This window comes from Alligator mississippiensis, chromosome 7 (genome assembly GCF_030867095.1).
Source record: "Alligator mississippiensis isolate rAllMis1 chromosome 7, rAllMis1, whole genome shotgun sequence".
Classification (NCBI taxonomy): Eukaryota; Metazoa; Chordata; order Crocodylia; family Alligatoridae; genus Alligator; species Alligator mississippiensis.
Window position 1 is genome coordinate 74,966,807 of NC_081830.1, and position 17,812 is coordinate 74,984,618.

The 17,812-nt window shown below is 44.1% G+C and overlaps 1 protein-coding gene across 1 annotated transcript in view; it reads right to left on the reverse strand.

Moving 5' to 3' along the window:
• SLC7A14 (solute carrier family 7 member 14) overlaps nt 1–17,812 on the reverse strand; it is a 75,357-nt gene that overhangs the window by 37,302 nt on the left and 20,243 nt on the right. Inside the window, exon 2 of the mRNA XM_006267718.4 lies at nt 12,956–13,447. Within this exon, the coding sequence (XP_006267780.1) occupies nt 12,956–13,259 (304 nt within the window). The 5' untranslated portion in view covers nt 13,260–13,447. The remainder of the gene's footprint in view (nt 1–12,955; nt 13,448–17,812) is intronic.

The following is a 17,812-nucleotide window of genomic DNA, read 5'->3' on the forward strand; positions in this document are numbered from 1 at the left end:
AGGTGCATTATTTTCACACGGATCTCTCTTTTTGCTTCAGAGCTTCTAAGACCATCACTGCCCACACTATCATTGGCCTCTGTGGAAGTGCAAAATGGATGCGAGGCTGTATCGCCTAGAGGTTTTTAATGCTAGTTATTAACATCTATTTTATCATTTATTTAAGTGCTACCTACAGCCCTGATTCTTTTAGTTTTACTCATGCTGAGTAAATCTGAAGGCATCTTCAAGTCAAATTCAGCAAGTTTCTAAATGGCAATAGGGTTGAGTGGAGGGTGCTGAGGATTAAGGGACTCACAAAAAGCTTATCATCCAGTATTTTGCCTATAGTTTAACTACTCAGATTGGGCATATGCTTCCTGCTGTTTAGAGTAGTAATCCTGATTTAGGTGTCCAGTGTCATTCCAAATTATGCAGAGTCATCTCAGCACAATCTTGTGGCTCTCAAATGCTATACAGTGTGATGCTACAGGGTTATGGAAGGTTCCACAAGAGTTACAGACCCCCGAGAGCTTTCTGCTTTCTGCTTTTCCTTGTGAAAAGTCTGGATTCAGTCCTATTAGAAGCCATAAGAGGCACTGGCCATTATACTTTGCTAAAGACAGGCCATATGTAGTCTCACGCAGGGCTCCTGGAACAGTAGGAACTGGTAACCATTCTGAAAGAGGATGACAGTTCTTTGGGGAATTTTCTGTTGTGAGCATTTCCCGTGAGCCCAGGACAATGAATAATGAGCTCCAGTTAAAAGGAATAATGACAAAATATGGCCATTAATCATAAAAAGTCTTTACATGTAGTAATGGAGATTTCAGTGAGTTGAAATCTTCAAAATTCCTGAAGAGTTTACATTAAGAGAGCCTAGAACAAAAAATGAGCCTGACACCTGGTGTTAAGTCTCTTAAAGGACCTATTTAAATTTTTTAAACAGAATTAGTGAGTCCATTTATTCATTTTATACTTGAAAAATAAAAGTTTAATTTGGGGGAGTGTATGCTGCATTTTTAATATAAACTAAGTGGTTAAAATCTTTCCCTTACAGGCAAAATGCATCTTGACTATAACTTGTGCAACTGCAATATCTGTTTCCATAATAATCATATAACCATATGATCCTAGGGTTAATTAGGTAAAACATAATTTACTGCCATAATTAGCTTTAGGAAGAAACATGTATTTTTATGTATTCATATTTTACCAGATATTAGGTCCACTTCCAATAAATAATTAAATAATAAAAATCACTGATTGGAATTTGCAACTAATTTGGGATCTAAAGGAATTTATAATAATTTTATAAAACCAGCACTCTAACAATAACTGCAGTTTTAGCATAGAATCATAGAAAACTAGGATTGGAAGGGACCGTGGGAGGCCACATCTAGCCCAACCCCCTGCTCAAAGCAGGACCATCCCCAACTAGATCATCCCAGCCAAGGCTTTGTCTGGCTGGGTCTCAAAAACCTCCAAGGATGGAGCTTCCACCACCTCTCTGGGTAACCTGTTCCAGTGCTTTACTACCCTCCTAGTGAGAAAAGTCTTCCTAATACCTAACCTAAATCTCCCTTGCTGCAACTTGAGACTGTTGCTCCTTGTTCTGTCATCTGCCACCACCGAGAACAGTCCAGCTCCATCCTCTTTGTAACCCCCCTGCAGGTAGTTGAAGGCTGCTATTGAACCCCCCCTTCTCTTCTCCAGACTAAGCCCAATTCCCTCAGGCTGTTCCCCTAAGTCATGTGCCCCAGCCCCAAACCATTTTTGTCACCCTTCACTGGACTCTCTCCATTTGTCCACATCCTTTCTGTAGTGAGGGGCCCAAAACTAAACACGGTACTGCAGATGTGTTCATCACTCTCTGAGCCTGATGCTCCAGCCAGTTTTCTATCCACCTTACACTCCATTCATCCAGCCAACCCGTAGTTCCTCAGCTTGCCTGCGAGAATGTTGTGGGAGACCATATATATCAAAAGCCTTGCTAAAGTCAAGGTACACCACATCCACTGGTCTTGCCACATCCACAGAGCCAGTCATCTCATCATAGAAGGCAGTCAGGTTGGTCAGGCATGACTTGCCCTTGGTGAATCCATACTGACTATTCCTAACCACTTTTTTTCTCTTCCAAGTGCTTAGAAAATGAGCCTATTAAATACAAATGTAGAATTATTGGGCCTTTTAGTTAAATTCAATGGCATTTGCATTCTTGCCACTGGAGGTCCTGTACATGTCATTCACTTTTAAGCTACATAGCTAATAGTGCTTTTTAAACTTAGTGCTTTGAAACTTTACTTCTGGAAAGCAGACTAAGTTACAGGAACAACAACAAGACACCCTAATCATTCATCCACATAAAAGTCATTATTCAAAGCTGATAAAAAATGCATGCAATCTGCAAATGCAAGGCATTAACAGATAACTACATGCCTGAATGTTTTGTGAAACAGATGCCTTGATGGGGGCAGGTATCTTGTTACACTGTTTGATGGCTTTAAAAATCATATAATGTTTGTCTAAGGATCATTCTACTTTAGCCAATGAAAAAACAAAGTTTAAAGATTATTATTGATATGTATTCAGGCTGGCATGGTGATAACTTATTAATATGGCTAAACACTTGAGGTTGCTGCTATTCCACTGGAATTCCCATATACATTAGTAATACAATGTTCTATGTGTTACTTACAGGCAGTATGCATTTTATTTTATTTCATATGAAATAAATTATGTATTGATTTTGATGAGAGCCAGACAGGACCTACTGTATGCAGCATAGGTTTAGTGGTGGGCTACAGGAGTATGATGTAAGGCCTGACTTCCATTTGTAGCTCTGCCACTGAATTTGCTACTGAAGTAACTTGCCACAGATAAATTCACCATGTTGTGCCTTGGTTTCCCCATTTAAAGCAGGGATAATGAGCTTTACCTCCTTTATAGTATGGCTTAAGACATATGAAGGAAAGAATTGGACATTCTAATTAATGTGTCATTGTATGAAATTTGTACCACTGCCCTCGGGGTTGAACTGGAACTGATCAAGTACGTACTGTAAACCCCCTAAGGCTAACAGGGAAGAGTGGCGCTCTTGGGTTGCCAGATAGGAGCATTTAGAGCAGAGTGATGTATGCTCTATTGCTACAGCGGCTCTGAAGGTCTGCTGCTCAGCAGCTGTCCAATAATCCTGAAGTCTGAGGTAGCTATAGATTGATTACAGTATTAACAGCCTACTAACTTGATGAAGAAAATGGGTTGTTAAGAGCTGATATTTTTTTGGCATTGAAAGCATCTCCTTTGTTTGCTAAACAAATTAATGGCAAAGTGGAAGAGCTGAAAGTCACATTTCTCTTTTTAAATTAAAACAAAAAATAGAAACTTGTTGATGTTTGTTTGGAACTGAAATTAACCTGACAGAGCCCCTTTAAATCTGAAATGCACGTTGATCTGAATTAGAAGAGGAAGAAAGAGAGCGCATGCACAAATGCCTAGCGTAGAGCCCAAACCCACATACTCCATCCTAGTGTAAGGACAAGTCTTGCAGCAGCTTACACATTTTAGGGTGTAGGGGGTGAGCCTTGCCACCTACTAGACAGCTGTAGAGGAAGAGGAACTTTTGTATAGAGGAATCCTTGTAATACCTGCTGGAGCAGGGGGGAATCAATACAAGTGGCTGCGCTCTGGAAGAGACTGGTAGTTGGTTACTGGTATTTAGAGAGTGGTTCTAGTAGAGGCCATCTACTAAAAGGGTTTAATAGAAAAGTACTGCAAAAATGTCCCTAAAAATCCTACATGGGTTTAGTTTCCATTAGGAGACTGAAACTGGGAGATCCATGTACTTGGACTCCCAGACACAGCAAGGACCCAGGTCTCCTCTACAGTTTGTCTTCCTCTAGCCCAGTAATAGATTCATAGATTCATAGATGTTAGGGTCGGAAGGGACCTCAATAGATCATCGAGTCCGAACCCCTGCATAAGCAGGAAAGAGTGCTGGGTCTAGATGACCCCAGCTAGATGCTCATCTAACCTCCTCTTGAAGACCCCCAGGGTAGGGGAGAGCACCACCTCCCTTGGGAGCCCGTTCCAGACCCTGGCCACTCGAACTGTGAAGAAGTTCTTCCTAATGTCCAATCTAAATCTGCTCTCTGCTAGCTTGTGGCCATTATTTCTTGCAACCCCCGGGGGCGCTTTGGTGAATAAATACTCACCAATTCCCTTCTGTGTCCCCGTGATGAACTTATAGGCAGCCACAAGGTCGCCTCTCAACCTTCTCTTGCGGAGGCTGAAAAGATCCAGTTTCTCTAGTCTCTCCTCGTAGGGCTTGGTTTGCAGGCCCTTAACCATACGAGTGGCCCTTCTCTGGACCCTCTCCAGGTTATCTGCATCCCTCTTGAATTGCGGCGCCCAGAATTACACGCAGTACTCCAACTGCGGTCTGACCAGCACCTGATAGAGGGGAAGTATCACCTCCTTGGACCTATTCGTCATGCATCTGCTGATGCACGATAAAGTGCCATTGGCTTTTCTGATGGCTTTGTCACACTGCCGACTCATGTTCATCTTGGAGTCCACTAGGACTCCAAGATCCCTTTCCACTTCCGTGCCACCCAGCAGGTCATTCCCTAGGCTGTAGGTGTGCTGGACATTTTTCCTCCCTAGGTGCAGCACTTTGCATTTCTCCTTGTTGAACTGCATTCTGTTGTTTTCTGCCCACTTGTCTAACCTGTCCAGGTCTGCCTGCAGCTGTTCCCTGCCCTCCGGCGTGTCCACATCTCCCCATAGCTTTGTGTCATCTGCAAACTTGGACAGAGTACATTTGCCTCCCTCGTCCAAGTCGCTGATGAAGACATTGAAGAGTATCGGTCCAAGGACTGAGCCCTGCGGGACCCCACTGCCCACACCCTTCCAGGTCGAAACTGACCCATCCACCACGACTCTCTGGGTGCGACCCTCCAGCCAATTCGCCACCCACCGGACTGTGTAGTCATCCAAGTCACAGCCTCTTAACTTGTTCACCAGTATGGGGTGGGATACCGTATCGAAGGCCTTCCTGAAGTCTAAGTATACGACATCCACCCCTCCTCCTGTGTCCAGGCGTTTCGTAACCTGGTCATAAAAAGAAACTAGATTGGTCAGGCATGATCTGCCTGCCACAAACCCGTGCTGGTTTCCCCTCAGCATAATTTGTCCTGCCGGGCTCTCACAAATGTGAGCCTTGATAATTTTTTCAAAGACTTTGCCAAGGATGGAGGTGAGACTGACTAATGTGCCACAGGTTGGGGAGATATAGCAGAGATCCCTGCTTGCTCCTTAGCAGACTGAGTGGGCTAACTGGCCATGTCCAGAAGATGTTGGGAGAAAAGGGATCAGACCATCAGCAGCCCAGAAGGCAATGGGTAAGTAAAAAGCCCAGGGGTTGGTGAGAGGATCTGAGTGAGTTATATGCTGTGTTGGAAGCGCTGACAGGACAACCTGGGCTTAATATGTAGTTTTGTCAAATCAGAGTTTAATAAAAAATCAACAGTACTTTTCCAGCTATTTTAGTGCTTTTCTTTCTGTTCTGATTACAATTGCACTTTATCCAAACACTGAAACACTTTTCTGGTGCCTGAGAGCCAGGAAATTAAACTGGCTACAAATAAAAGTCCTTTAATGTTTTTGTCTTCCATCAATACATACACCTAGAGAGGAGAACATAATAAGTCACAGTCCTGTAAATACTTAGCATGTGCTGAAGTTTATTCATGTAGATATTTCCACTGACCTTAATGGGACTCATATATAAAAATGGTTTCCAGGTGTAAGTGATTACAGAACCAGGGACATGCAGCACTGCATGGTTTTGTTTTAATAAAAACCCAAACATTGCTCAATTACAAAAATGAGGAAACTAATTTTAGAAAGCCTGTCCTTAAAAGCAGGCAGCTACCTCCACTGGATGGAACCAAATACTGTACTGCTGCCCATCTCGCTACTGAACAACAAGGAGCTGAAATACTCCTAGTATCGGTGGGCTGTTTATCCACAGACTCCTGTTATCCTGCACCAACTTTGCTTGGTATAAAAGGCAGGAATCTATCTATCTCCCTCTTTGTTTATTGCTGTATTAAGCACCTAGTCAGGCAAAATTCCTCCAAATTTTTAAATTATGGTGCTTGCAAAAAGAGCACATGGTGCTATCTCCCTGCCAGATTTCTTTGAAATTGAAGTCTGAATATTTTCCAGTTGGGAGTGATTACTGGCTTCCTACAGACAACAAACCAGCACAGCAGCTGATTGGGAGAACAGTCTTTTGCAGAAGACCATTTTTTCCTCTTGAACGTGGGCCAGAGTTTATAATTGGTATAACAATTGCTACATGGTATAATTACATGGTTACTGATATTATTCAGGAGCACATAAACACAGCAGAGTGGTTCTGGGATTTCAGGCTATTTAAGGGGATGCAGTCACAAACCAGTCTTTAGCTTAATTTTAAATCTTTTGTTTATTTATTTATCTGGTTTGGGCTTTATTCTGCTTGAAGCAGTCAGCAGTTTCACAACTAGGTAAAAAGTACTCTGCCTTGGAGTAAATAATGACTCTGGGTAGGTTTGGGCTTTGAAGATGGTGGCCAAGGGTGTATTTGGCAAAAGTGGCAACCCACTTTGTAGCTCATGGTGAGCTCCCTAAGCGTACTGCAGGGTTTTTTCTCTGCTTTTCTGAACTGATGGGGTTTGCACACAGGCTGTCTTGCTAGCTATGCCAGACAGCTGTAGGGAGTATAGCATCTGCACTTAACGAACTTTGCATGCTAGACAAGCAGACTATGATGCCTGGGAGCATGGTGCCTCCTTGCCTGCCTAGGTGCTGCTTGAATTTCTTTTATGTGGGCAAGGCCAGAGGCCATTTCAGCTAAATACAGGTTTGGGTCTGGGCACAAGACATCCTCAATCATCTACGTATATTGCTAGAGATTGTCAGGGGAGTTAGTGTACAACTTCCTGAGTAAGTAACCCTCTATATCCCAGGTAAACATAGCCTGCATGACATCCTCCATGTCTTAGACTGTGGTAGCATATATCAACTATGTACTCTGTAGCTACCATACACAAGGGTCCTTCATTCTCTTCCAGTTGTACAATGCCATGTAATAACTATGATTTTTAACATTCACTAATAAAGTTTTAAATCTGTTTAACAAATGTGAGAAGAGTTTGGCCAAGCCATCCATGCACTATCCCATCTTTGTGTGATGAAAGATCGGTTAGACCAGAGATGTTATACTAACTAGTACAGACACTTACTAGCACTATATAAAAATGTATATTATACATTTTAAAGGTGGCATCCACTTTAGGAGATTTTACCAACTCTTGATCTGATGTTAACACTCTGGAAGTCCTGGTGCAGGCAGAGGTTTGGGTTTTCATACCACAGTCATGTAAAACACGATGTGATAACAGTGTTAAAGCCCGGTGTTTATCAGCTTGCTTGGTAACTAGCAAAGCAGTACAGCTGCATCCTTGTTGACAGGTACTGTGATAAGGGTACTGATTTTTCTAGCGTACAGGGAGACCAAGACAAATCCATGCCTGAGCTCTGAGATGGAGTGCTGAGTGCCCTGATGTGAAGGAAGTGATGTTGCAAGTGCAGCTAGGTCCGTGAATGCTTTCCAAACTTATGCTTTTGCTCACTTGACGTTTACTTGTTTTGACAGATGTAAATGCCGGCAGCACACACTAAGCATCTATGTGACTTTCTAACCAGCCATGCTGGAAGAAGCACTGAGCTACTTTCTATACAGTAGATGTGGTTTTGTGGGTATTCTTTTCAGGAACTGAGTGCAATAATTTTACACAAGGCAGCAAAATTCTGTTATAACAATCTACTTGAGCCACTCCCAGTTTGCCTGTTATAACCAAAGGGTTGCTACATCCAGACCCATTAAAGTGAAATCCATAAATAAAGCATGCGTAGAGGCAAGATTTCCATCTAGCAAGGGCAGATCAAGTGTTGTAGGCATATTAACAACAGGCAGGTCAGATGGCTAATAACTGGCTCAGAGGATTTTCCACAAGCCATGTCATGCTTTACCTGCATCTCAGTGGCACTTGGGAAAGGGTGGAAATCTTTCCTACCATTGAACATAGCAGGGTGCTCAGCAGTATGTTATGGCAACACTAGATTTTAAAAGAAGTCCTGTAGTACACAGAAGAGGTTTTTGATTGGATTTGCTTTTATGTGGGTGCTGTGTGGGAACATTTGTGTGGCAGAGGACTTTAATATGATACAGTAACTGCAAAAACATCGGAGTGATCTGGCTCATGTTTTAAAAACTTGGGCCTTAAACCAGATACATAGATTTATTCTCTTCCCTTGCAATCACACATGGAGTTACATTCCGTTCTCCCTGATGAATGCGTGGCTTGCACTGAAGTGGAAATTGTGCAGCAGAGAGAATAATATTGTAAGACATTCCAAGAGCCAGTAGAGCAGAACAGCAGACTTGGGTCTTGGCTCTCTGGTAAGAGATTTAGAAAACATGACCCACGAGGAAAGGTGGAAGCAGCTGAGTTTGTTTGGTTTAGAAAAGGGAAGGCTAAAGGGACATGTGATGTATTTTCCAGCATATAAAAGGTGCTTATAAAGGTGATCAATTGTCCTCTATGTTCATGGAGTAGCACAAGAAGAAATAAATTTACTTAGTTTTCAGTGAAGATCTACATTATGTGACACAGATGTTTGAAAACTTAGGCTGAAACAGTAGAACTGGCCACCAAGGGAGCTTGTGGAATTTCCTTCCCCTTGGAGGTATTTTAAGGGCAGGTTAGACAAAGATCTGTTTCTGGTTATCTGATGGCTTAGGCCAGGGATGCCAAAATCCAGTGGATCTCCTGCCCCCATTCCTTCCTCATCCCCTCAAATGCCTGATCCACCCATGCCAGCCAGTCCGGAGCCTCATGCCATGCAGGTCCTGGTCCCCTGGAGTGGGCTGTATATGCAGTGTGCATCCCAGACCAGCCGGGGCGGGTGCCATGTGCAGCCCGGATCCCAGAGCAGCTGGAATGGGCACTGAGTGTGGCACGTGGCATGTGTCCCACACCTTGCCCATGGGGCTGGGTTGGCATGTGCTGTGTGTGGCACCAAGGGGCAGCATTCATAGGCTATATCTTTGACAACACTTGTGTAGGCAGGCTTGATCCTGACTTCAAGCATGGGACTTGACATCTTGGGAGGCTGCTTCCAGTTCCATGTTCCTATGTTTCTTAGCTTGATTAGAACCAAATTCTGCTCTCATTTACTTGGCTTATCAATCCTGTCTGTGTTACTGTGTCATTAATTTACTTCCAGTGGGATTGCTTGTAAGGATGTATCCCACTGATTAGCTTAAACAAATGATCTGTTGGCTCTAGCTGGCTTTCGAAGCTAAGGGCTGGTCTACATTAGGGATCATGGAACCTATGTGGGTGTGTTGCACTAGTGAAAAATGGACCTGTCAAGTATGGATTACTTCAGTAAGGGAGATCCTGCAGCCAGTGTTATGCAACTGGGTTGTAACATAAGCTGATGCTAGTTGCAGCTCTTACAAACATATATGCTTTGAAGATTCATGAATCCAAACCCTTCATATTAAGATCTGGACATTCTGAGGCTTTGGAAAAGTTCAGATTCTAGATAAGGTGGCAAATGTGAACCCCATGCAAACTAAGCATGTTGGGAAATAAACTGACTGCTGTGACTGGGGTGGATCCCGGGGGTATGATGACCCAATTACATTGCCCCTCTGGCTGTGGGCCACAGGCACAGTGATCTTTCTGAGCTCCCTACTGGGAGCTTGCCTTGCTCCAAGCTCTGAGTGCATCAGTTGGTCTATGCAGGGTCTGGCCAGAGCCCCTACTTTCATACAGGTCTGATAGCTAGAGGGTGAGCACTGCTACTGCTCACCCTTCCCCTCCCTCTTCCTGCAGGCATAAATGGAAATTACATTGGTGGCATACGGGAAGTAAATTTAGTGCCTTCCATTCAGGCTTTACTGATCAGGTCACAAATCTGTTTACTGCCCAGGTTTAAAAAAAAAATCTATCTATTGCAGAGGCCAGTAAGCTTTTGCAAATCTGACCCTCTGTGGGTCCAGGGTGTACAAATGACACATGTTAAAAGTCTAATAGCACATTTACTGCTGATTTATATCAGTATGTATATCCTTTTTAACAGTTCTGGCATCAAAGCTGAGGCAGGCACAGACACCAAAAAATGAAATATTCTTTTTCCTAGTCTGGCAGCAACTAGGACTGATGTACATCAGTAGATTACAGAAATTTGCTGATTTGCTTCTTATACTGAACCTTCACTATGCAGGCCTGTAGAGCCAGTACCTTTCACAAGGAAGCGAGTCAGTACCATTCCAATGGGTGCTGGAAAGATACCCATTGGTACAACCCATTTAAAAAATAAATAAAACTAACATTGAATTTTCATGGCAATTTCAAGGTTGCCATGGAAAAAGTTCAATCAAGAGGTCCCTATTATAGGTTCTTTTTGGATGTGTGTGCGCATGCGTATGAATGTGTATATATGGCACTGCCTGCTGCAGGACAGTAGCCTACCTATAGATAAAACAAAAAACAAGCACAGTCCCATCATCAGGTGGGGTCTGTAGAGATCTGAGATGCAGCAGACATCAGACTATATGCTAGCCACGGAAGCACAGCTTGCAGAGCTCTGAAAAGTCTGACAGCACATTCACAGCTGATTGATATCTGTTTGTATAAATGTGTTACTCTAGATTTAAATCAGGAAGCGAACTTGGCTCCAGTTATGCCACGTACCCAGAATCTGAGTCTGCTTTTCCTTTCTGATAGCTCTAGGAATGCCTTACAACAGTGGTTTTGAACCTGTGGTCTGTGGATCCCTCGGGGTCTGCAGACTGTCTAAGGGATCAGCGAAAGATGGCCAGGATTGATCAAAAGTATATGAATACCCACACTTACAATTCAAAGGAGCCCGCATCTCCATTCAAAATTTTTTTGGAAGAAAAAGGTTGAAAACCACTGCCTTACAGCAAATGTTCTCCTGGATACTGGTGTAAGTCCCATGGACTTTGGCAGGAGTTGAACTCAAAAGGAAAAATAGAATTAGCAATGGTAGTACAAGAGAATATACCCACTGAAACATTACTAAGGGCTGAGTTCTTAAAAGTGGAGTCAGATTGTTTAATTTTCTTTGGAACTGTTGTATTCTATTAAAGTGCTCTGCTGTTTGAGGTTTCTCACCCGGCATCCACAAAAAAGCAAACCCATTGCTAACACGCTCCATCACATCGTGCAAAGATTCTCTAAACAGACAGCTTTGGAACAGCATGTCTGTTTGCTACCACTGAACTGGAAAGGACAAATGTTGGGTGTAAGGGGACTATGTGGAAAGCACAGATCAATCAGCATATTTGGCTGGATTCATGCAGTAGAGTAGAGATGTACTGACTTCTATTTAAACTGATTATCTGTGATGATTAAAAACCCGCCGTTTCAATTTAGGGGCTTCCATCATTGTTAAAGCAAGGGGCCCAATCCTTTTTTTTTCTTTTTTTTTTTTTTGGTGAAGCTGCCTGCTTCTCCTGCAGCTGGGGGGCAAGATGCCAGTGGGATAAGTAGCCCCTGAGCTGCGGGGGGGCCCCAGTCCTTCCCTCCACAGTGGATGGGCTGCCAGCAGGATGGGGGCTGCCCTGTTCAGGCTTGGGGAACAGTTGGATCGGCTTGGCTGCTGCCTCCGAGCTGGGGCAGCCCCTGGCCTGCTAGCAGTCCACCTTGGTGGCCCCGGGGTGCACCACCACCATGGAGGGAAGGACTGGGGCCCCCTGCAGCTCACGCCCCTGGCCGCTAACTCCCTGGCCACAGGCTGGCCCTGTGGGGGGAAAAAGAAGGATCAGACCCATTGCCACTTTTATTTTTTTTATTTTTTCCAGTGGAGCCTGCCTGCATGAGCTGCCAGTGGGCTGAGCAGCCCTTGAACTGTGGGGGGTCCTGGTCCTTCCCTCTGGGGCTGCCTGGGCAGGCAGCTAGCAGACTGGGGGGGCTGCCCCATCTTGGAGGCTGCACCCACTGCTTCTGCCTTCAGGACACCTCAAGGTTGCAATGTTACAAGTCGCTATGTTGCAAACTAAAGTACATGGGGATGTGGTTTAGTTTGCAACATAATGAACTAATTTAAACTGCAGCCCCCCCCCCGTACGTATAAAGTTGATGCAATTTAAGCATAAAAATGGGCAATTTTTGTCACCTGTGCAAGTGCCCCAAATGTATTAACCAAGGACTTGTCAAGGCCATCAGCCAGCTGACAAAAGGTTGGGCCACAGCCACGTTATACAGGGTTCACAGCAGCAGTCTAGCTGTGAGAGGCTTTGTCCTCCACTAATAATTTCCCTTGCTATTCAGCTCATGTTAAAGAAGTTCACTGTGAAAGTCTGCATGTTTATTACAGAGGAGGTATAGCGCACTTATATTCACATAGCTCTTGCCATGCATTGTTTAGGTAGCGGATGTTTTTCAGAAGTGCATCCCAATTTTGCAAACATGCGACTGCAGTAAATGGGTATGTGAAAGATTAGCCATACACCAAACAACTTGTAGCTTGTGCGTCCCTAACTGGGCCTACAATTACAGCAGCTGCACAGCTAAATGTCTGTTAAGTCTTGCCCACGTGCATTCTGAAAAGCAGGGAGTTCATCTCTAGGTGATGGCATCTCTCAAGGTGCCAGATGCACTTGCTTGCCATTGGCTTCAGTGAAACGGTGACTGGACTCAGCACTGTATGCTGTCAGACTCCCAAGTATTAGAAACAATTGCACCCTTTGCTCACAGGACACAATGTCCACCAGTAAACTGGGAGTCCAACCTTCCCTGATTGAACTAAGGAGTTACACATGAGTAATACTGCTGAGGCCCTCAATAAAAACCCCATTCAGTTTTGTCAATGGCTCTGAGTGACTCACCTGATAAAATAGAGGCAACTGCAGCAATGATGAAGGAAACAATGACCCCAGGCCCTGCCATCTCCTTAGCAACCAGGCCCGATACTACATACATGCCAGTGCCAACACAGCTTCCAACTCCGAGTGAAACCAGGTCGATGGTAGTAAGGACCTGGGCCAGCTTGGTCCCATGAGAAGTGGTTGTGCCAGTCCCCTCTAGCATGGACTCTACAGGCTTGGTGCGCAGAATCCTGGAGTGCATGGCATACCATGTGGCACCCCACTGGATCCGCCTGGGGTCCAAGTGCGAGAAGAAGCCACTCATTGTAAGGGAGAGGGATTGAGACTAGCAAAGCAAGAGAGTTCAGTAGGGTTTGGTGGCAGATCTCAGCCACATCAACTTCTGATAGCACCTCGTTCAGAGAAGCTCTGGATTTGAAGCAACTTGAAGCCACATCCTTGCAAATGAAGCTTCTATTCCTTTGCTTGGGTTCAGGCTCCTCTATGGGAAGTCTGTAAAAGAAAAAAAAAGACATTTGCACTCACAAAAGTGTTTGGTGTTACTGTGTGTGTGTGTGTGTGTGACAGACATACAGACACTTAAGGTCTTGATTGTATTTCCAATTCAGCTGTCATACTTCCTACTGCACTCAAGGAAAATTATACCAGGGTGGGATTTCAAAATCAGCCCATGTTGGTAGGCCTGGATTAATCCTTTAGTGGGCCCTAGGCAAACAAACTCATGGGCCCCTATTTTTTTTCACTCATTAATTATAATATGTAAAGTAAGCACAACTGGGCCCCTTCTTCATTTACGTCCCTAGGCATGTGCCTAGTTTGCCTGTGTATTAATTCAGCCCTTCATGTTGGCAAACCTTTTGCTGGCTTCTAGGGGAACAGTTTCATAGATTTCATAGACATTAGGGCTAGAAGGGACCTTGTGAGATCATCAGGTTCAGCCCCCTGCCCAAGGGGCAGGAAGTCAACTAAGGTCAAAGGATCCCAGCAAGATAAGCAACCAAATATTTCTTAAAAATGTCCAGAGTAGGTGCTTGCACCACTTCTGGGGGGAGTTTGTTCTGGGCCCTGGGGGCTTGGACAGGAAAGAAGTTTTTCCTTATGTCCAGCCTAAAATGGTTTTGTAGGAGTTTGTGACTGTTGGACCTTCTCCTTTCTTGGGGCGCTTTGGTGAACAGGCATTCCCTCAGATCCTGATGCACACCCCTTATATACTTATAGGCTACCACCAAGTCCCCCCTGATCCTGCGCTTCTCCAGACTGAAGAGTCCCATAGCTCACAGCCTTTCTTCATAAGGCCTGTTCTCTTGTCCTTGCGTGGCTCTCCTCTGGACTCTCTCAAGCTTCTCCACATCCTTCCTAAATTGTGGAGCCCAGAATGCAGTACTCCAGCTGGGGCCAATGGGAGGATGAGATCGGTAGATGCAAGTCACAGTTTTGTTCACTTTGCCAGCTGTGGTATCACATTGGTGGCTTATGTTCATCTTGTGGTCAATCATGACCTCCAAGTCTTTGGAGGGGACCAACATGGAGTGCTTAGGCTATCCCTTCATTTCCCTGTCCCATTTTGCCCTTTTGTAAAATGTGGACAATATGAGTACCTTTATCTGTGTTGCCTATTTGAACTATAAGATCTTGCTATGTATTTGTACCTCACCTAAGCAGTGAGGCATTGGGCTCATTTGGGACTTTCAAGAGCCAGTGCAAGGCACAATATCTACTGGATATTTATGGTATCATTCTCCTTCAGAGGCTGGAATCGGTTTCATTTCTTGCACCTTGTTCTGTTAATGGAGAGTTTCTTTTAATTTAAAAGGTAGGGGCTCAATTTGAGAACTCTGCTGCTGTTTTCTCAGAGGACGTAATGTCCACCAACTTTCCCCGATGTACATAAGGTTCCTTCTTCCCAATGGAGCCAACTGAAGTATGCCATATTTTATACAGAGTTATGGGATGAAGAAATCTTTGGAATAAGTGTCTAACCTTAAAGGGGCAGAATTATTGTGTTTCTTGTCTGTTGGGGATTGGACTTTTATCCAGGCATTAAAGTTCTTGGCTGATCATCCCCTCAGACTTGCCAGCTGTAACTATGATTTTAGAGAGAGAGTTTTAAGAAGACACTATTGGGTTGGGCTGAGTGCTTGGGGCAGGTGCCACACACAAAGGCAGCAGTGACTTTTGCACGGTGAAGGAAACTAGCTTTTTAACATGCACTGCCCCCCTCCCCCCAGTTCACTGTGTCTAAGATTTCTAAAAAATACACCCCTGCAGTGCCTGCAAACTGCACATCCTGCTGCTGCTGAGAACTGAAAAGTAAAACAATATAAAGAAAATTGAAACAGATTAGACTAGTTCTATCCTTCAGTCTGTGGGTAAGCAAACAGCACTAGTGTTTGAATGGTGATTAGAATTTTTTAACAACTAAATTTAGGTGCTCAAAACTCAGGACTCATGACCTCCAAAATTATATCTTTGACTTAAAAATCATTGGACTATTTAATAAATGTTAATATGGGGTTTTTCACTTTGCTTTCTGAGCCTCTGATGATATTTTCATTATAAATGGCACATTCTTTTTGATCAAAAAGAATGATTTTCCCAAGCTATCACTCCAAACAGCAGAGATTTGAAAGAACAAGCTAAAAATGAGTATTAAAGAGAAATCAGTTCCACATCCTGACAAATATGAATCTTTTGGATGGGAAATTAAAACTGAGATGCTGGCTGCTCATGGCCATTAAAGAAGTCAGCTGATGTGGTATTCAGGTCAGATTCCATTTATGTAATTACTTTCTTCCTACACACATTCTCTCTTGCATTTCAATTAAAAATGGAGGGACAAGACCCTTGGCTGGGAGAAGTCATCCTGGCTCCACTGGCAGCACTGAAGTTACTGATTTACCCCAGTGCTCTTTGTTTCTTGCCGTAAGGTCTGGTTTTACAAATGCTGAGGCCCTCCAAGGCAGCTCTTGAGATTAGGTTTTTGAACAGATGCTCTGCTAGGTGCCCAGGAACAGCTGCTCCAAGTTACTATGGCTGCATTTTGGCAACGTGGAAAATGATTCCTCGAAATACTGTGGTCGCGATTAAAAAAATCATCACTTATCAACATTCACCATATACTTGTCTGTGCAGTAGTGCAGTAATAGCCCAATAACCCACAAGTACAGAAAGATATTGTAGCATCAGAGTCTGCAGCTTTGGTAAACACTGGCTTTTTAATGAAAACTGGCTTTTTAATGAAAACTACAGTAGAGTACTATATAATGCCATGATCTGTCACACTTGCCACAAGAAGAAGGAGTCTTTTAGCCTTGCCCTCATGGCTGGTGTGCCTGTTGACTGCACCCCTTCCAAACAGGGTCTGCATTTCTCACACTTCTCTTCCCATTGTTATTTCTCCCCACACTGTCATGTATCAGACACAGTGGGTGCATCTACACATGTACTTTACTACAGAGTTGACTAATTCGCTCCACAGTAAAGCATCACTGTCTACATGTGCACTAGTACTAGGGTGCAGTAAATTAACTCTACCATAGGATAGTACCATCAGGGACAGTATTATCATACAGCTAAATAATTATGTGCGCTGAAACACACTTGTAGATGGTGATGGGTTGGTTGAGGCATGAGGGTGCTAAAGTGCAGGGGCCCCAGCCAACACTTTCCTTATGCTCCAGTCAGCCCCTCCACCACCTGAGGTCACCATCCAGACCCTGGGGCTAACCCCCCAGCCCTCTGGCAGCCTGGGGATGCTCTGCCCCGGCTCAAACTACTGCAGTCCCTGGCACATGTGCAGATGCTGTACCCAGAAACAGCTTACTCTGGTGCAAACCGTGCCAGAGTTTATCGCATCACTTTAATATCACGTGTAGATGCACCCAGTATAAATTGTATTAGTATAACACATAAGTCATGGTAATATACCCGAATACATCATTTATCCTCAGCAAGTTATGTTAGCTGGGGCAGAATGCTACACAATGCAGGTACACCCCCAATCTGCATGAGTCTTAACAAAACCAGTTCAAATTCACACTCCAGGTGATGCTATGATAACTTTCTCCCCAGCACCTAATCAAATACTGCCTACAGAGAAGTAGGTTGAAGTGCAGAAAGGTTATATTTTCAAAAGTGGCCCCACTAGAGTGCTTTGGTTTTGGACAACTTGCTCAAAAGTTTCCCACATTGAGTGAAACAACTTAAAATCAAAGACCACTTCTGAACATTTTGTCTAAAGTAGCTTGGCTCCAGGTTGTACTACAAACAGTGGCAGAATTGAGAATACAGCTCCAACTGAGGCAACGTCTGGAGTACTGTGTCCAGTTTTAGGCCCCCCACTAGCGTAAGAATGTGGACAAATTGGAGAAAGTCCAGCGGGGGGCAACAAAAGTGGTTCAGGGGCTGGGGGACATGACTTATAAGTAGAGGCTGAGGGAATTTGGCTTCTTTAGTTTAGAGAAGAGAAGACTGAGAGGGGAGTTAATAGCAGCCTTCAACTACCAGAAGGGTGGTTGCAAAGAGGATGGAGCTAGACTGTTCTCAGTGGTGGCAAATGACAGAACACGGAGCAACTGTCTCAAGTTGCAGCGAGAGAAGTTTAGGTTAGATATTAGGGAGAATTTTCTCACTAGGAGGGTAGTGAAACACTGTAACAGGTTACCCAGAGAGGTGGTGGAAGCTCCATCCTTGGTGGTTTTCAAGACCCAACTAGACAAAGCTTTGGCTGGGAAGCTCTAGTTGGGGTTGGTCCTGCTTTGAGCCAGGGGTTGGACTAGATGACCTCCTGAAGTCCCTTCCAACCCTAATTTACTATGATGCTATGATTTTGTGAATTGCCCTAATGATAAGAAAATA